The sequence below is a fragment of the Ochlerotatus camptorhynchus genome, unplaced genomic scaffold, assembly GCF_037179485.1.
Source record: "Ochlerotatus camptorhynchus isolate MF236.1 unplaced genomic scaffold, CSIRO-AGI_Acam_v1.1 ptg000191l, whole genome shotgun sequence".
NCBI lineage: Eukaryota > Metazoa > Arthropoda > Insecta > Diptera > Culicidae > Ochlerotatus > Ochlerotatus camptorhynchus.
Genome location: NW_027040681.1, coordinates 2,789,095 through 2,792,258, shown reverse-complemented (window position 1 = coordinate 2,792,258; position 3,164 = coordinate 2,789,095). Strand labels below are relative to the sequence as shown.

At 37.9% G+C, this 3,164-nt stretch overlaps 1 protein-coding gene across 1 annotated transcript; it reads left to right on the top strand.

Moving 5' to 3' along the window:
- The first annotated feature begins 648 nt into the window (after positions 1-648).
- On the top strand, positions 649-2,629 carry LOC135702318 (uncharacterized). Its single transcript, XM_065223346.1, has 4 exons — positions 649-934; positions 1,609-1,728; positions 1,801-2,051; positions 2,117-2,629. The coding sequence occupies exons 1-4, from the start codon at positions 649-651 to the stop codon at positions 2,627-2,629; spliced, it is 1,170 nt and encodes a 389-aa protein (XP_065079418.1).
- The last annotated feature ends 535 nt before the right edge of the window (positions 2,630-3,164 follow it).

Genomic DNA, 3,164 nt, shown 5'->3' with positions numbered 1-3,164 from the left:
TTTTCCTTATACGACATTTACCATATTCCCTTCAGCGTGAAATACAATATATCGACACATCATCCACTCTAACTTGGCAAATAACACATTTGCAATCGTATTTCTTTTCAAAGTATCTCTTTACCAATAATCTGATTTTGTTCACACATCCCTACGATATAATGTGATTCAAATTAAACGTAATTATGAATGTGTGTTCCATAACTAACAGTGATGCCGATTTTCATATAAACATGTTCACAATGGTTTCTGTATATAATGTTAAATTTGTGATGATTTAATTACATTATGAAAGCAGAACTCTGAATTTATTCAAATATATAATAAGTTTTGTGAAATGCATAAATAAATGCCTCTACAATCGTAAGACACATCCATTTAAAATAATTGATAAATTTACTCAACTGGAAATTACCATAAATAATACTGGCAGCTCTGACAAATCGAAGTAAACAAATTAAGTTGAATCGGCGCCGTTTTTTGCAGCAATGTTTCATCCTTGTTTGTTTCTGAGTGTGTTTTAATTTGATCAATCCCGAGAAGGTAAGCATCATTATCGAATCGTGAAAAAGTATAAATTTAAATCATTTTAATTGATTTCAGATGTATTCTGTTGTCCAGTTCATCGAAAACCAAAAATTCAAAGTGATGGCTGTGCCATCTGGATGGGTGAAGAAAAGTTTTCTGTTTTGGTCAAAACTCCCGAATGTGAAGATTGAAGCCCTGCGTGTCAGCGGACAGGAGTATAATGGACCCACAAAAAAGATTGCTGTTATTGTTTACAAAACATTCAAAGAACATCACCTGGCGGAAGGAGCAGCTGAGGAGCTCTCGAAGCGGGAAATATCCGATGTAGATAGCAAGCGGAAGCGCCTCAAACCGACCAAAAAGCCGAAGCCAGTAACCTCAAAAGATTACAACATGATGGTGCAAGGTAAGCTAGACGTTTTTACAGGTTTTTGGTAGTGCAAATGAATAAAAACAAATCCAACCTTTCAGATTGTAGTCGTAAGAAGCGGAAAGTTCTTTCGGACGCTAATGAAAATTCAGCAAAACATGGAAAACCAGCACTGCATCCTCAGGCCACTATACTCGTGCATGATGATGACGTTCCTGATGAGAATTTGGACACTGCTGAACTCTTACAACTAAATGCTGCTTTTGCAAAGATTCCAAGCACCCTGGCTCCTGGGCATCCTGGTACCATGTCATCCAGGTATCAAAACGTTTCTCCGTATCAACTCCCAACTGCTGCTGCGATTATGCAACGAAATGCTGGTACTGCTTCTGCGCTTTCCAATGTTGCTACTGCTCCTGATACTGTTGCTGAGCTTATGTATTCGGCTGAAAACTTGAACGCTGCTGCTCTTCTACATTCGACTGCTGCTACTATGCAATCCGTTCAACCTAATCCTGCTCTCGTTATGCAGTCGAATATCGCCTCCGGCGTGCTGCCAATTTCAGTTCAGTCAGTGCAACAAGTGGGGTCAAGCAGTCATGTTCCAATGGACCAGCTACCTATCACAACTAAGATGTTGACGGGTATTTTATGAAGATATTAGTTGTAAATAAGGATTGGACATCTACTTTTTCTTTTTCTTTTTACAGGATCGTCTCCGACACATCCGGTAGAATATGATTCTGAGCCCCTATACGTAGATCAGGATGGTGTCATGTATTTTACGCCTTCAGTTGAGAACGCCAACATGGCCAACCTTCAAATAGCAGGTAAATGCAGGGGCAGGGGTGTGAATTATTGCAACAATAACAGTGGTTAATTATTTTTCTTAAATTTAATAGGATCGATGAGCTACGAACAGATGAAGGCTGACTTGAAGGTGTTCATCGAAGCGACTGTTGAGAAAGTGGTTGAAACAAGCTTTCAAATCAACTTTGCCCGCTTTGCTGCCTTGTTGGAAATTCAAAGAAAGGATGATTCCAAAAAACTGAAACCTGGTGATTCGGTGGAGAGGCATTCCCGTATCAACACTGAAGACGAGCTAATCAAGTGGAACATAAAGCTAAACAACGAAGAGTTGTGTCGAAAATATGTAAGTACGTTTCTCTTTGAAAACAAAAAAAATATGTAAACGCATTTACAAATTATTCTTTTCAGTTGGAATACTTTCCGAAGATTATCATCGCCGATGCCTACAACGACAAAGGAGGCAACGTTTGCTACACCGTAGTCGATTGCCTGTTCACACGTGAATTTTGGACAAAGATGACATGGACTGGAATCAGCGGCAGCAATAAAGCGAAAAGGGGTTTCCGTGAATATGGAAATGTGACCCAACTTCTTTGCAGTATTGTACAGATTGGAGATCCATCGTATACTGCAAATAAACTGGAAATGTTTTGTCGAAATCGCTTATTTCGCTATTGCAAATCCCGGTCCACCAATCGTCAGCTTCGTAAGTCAGCATGTAGACAACGACACGGCCACAAGTCTAACGCACCTACTCTCGACACAGCAAACGAGGAGATTTCACAAAACTCGAATGACACTGATGTTTCCGAAAACGTCAAACAGGATGCTGGTGATAGTTCGGATGGTGAAAGCGAAGAGGATGAAGTAGAGTCAAACAGCGGAGGAAGTGAAACCGGAAGTAGCACTGAAGATGAATGATTTTATGATTGATTGTTGAAAATATGAGGAGGGAACAGAAGATTATTTTTTTCAATCCATTGTTATCTGTAACATAAAACAAATAAATAAAAATGAACAAGCAAAAGACACAACAAATACATTTTTAAATACTTTATTTGATACCAACGATTTCACAATTGAATCTTCGTTACTGAATAGTATGGATTAAAGGAATAAATACCACCCCTTCGTTTCTGATGAGTGGCACTAATTTGCAAAAAGGTTATTGCTTTTATAATAACTTGTTTTAGATAAGTTTCCTGAATTAAGCTTCGTAATATAAATATGAAGAAACGATGATTTGAACGGTTTTTGGAATAAATCGCATTTAAACTTAACTTTCTGACCTTCAATGAGCAATTCTGTTTCTTTATGTATACTTCCTGAAAAGCCTACTAGTTCAAATTGTTTTGTTAAAAACCATTTGTCTTTGAAATCATTGCAAAGCGTGAAATTTGAAAATATTAATTTATTTTTTGGTCCTTTTTGTTCGACTGTTACATGAAATGGTTTC

What these genes read in the sequence shown, in the direction of transcription:
- LOC135702318 (XM_065223346.1), top strand. Translation starts at nt 649, where the DNA reads ATGGCTGTGCCATCTGGATGGGTGAAGAAAAGTTTTCTGTTTTGGTCA. An exon ending in TTACAACATGATGGTGCAAG is followed by an intron (nt 935 to 1,608) that starts GTAAGCTAGACG and finishes TTCTTTTTACAG; the next exon opens with GATCGTCTCCGACACATCCG. An exon ending in GGCCAACCTTCAAATAGCAG is followed by an intron (nt 1,729 to 1,800) that starts GTAAATGCAGGG and finishes TAAATTTAATAG; the next exon opens with GATCGATGAGCTACGAACAG.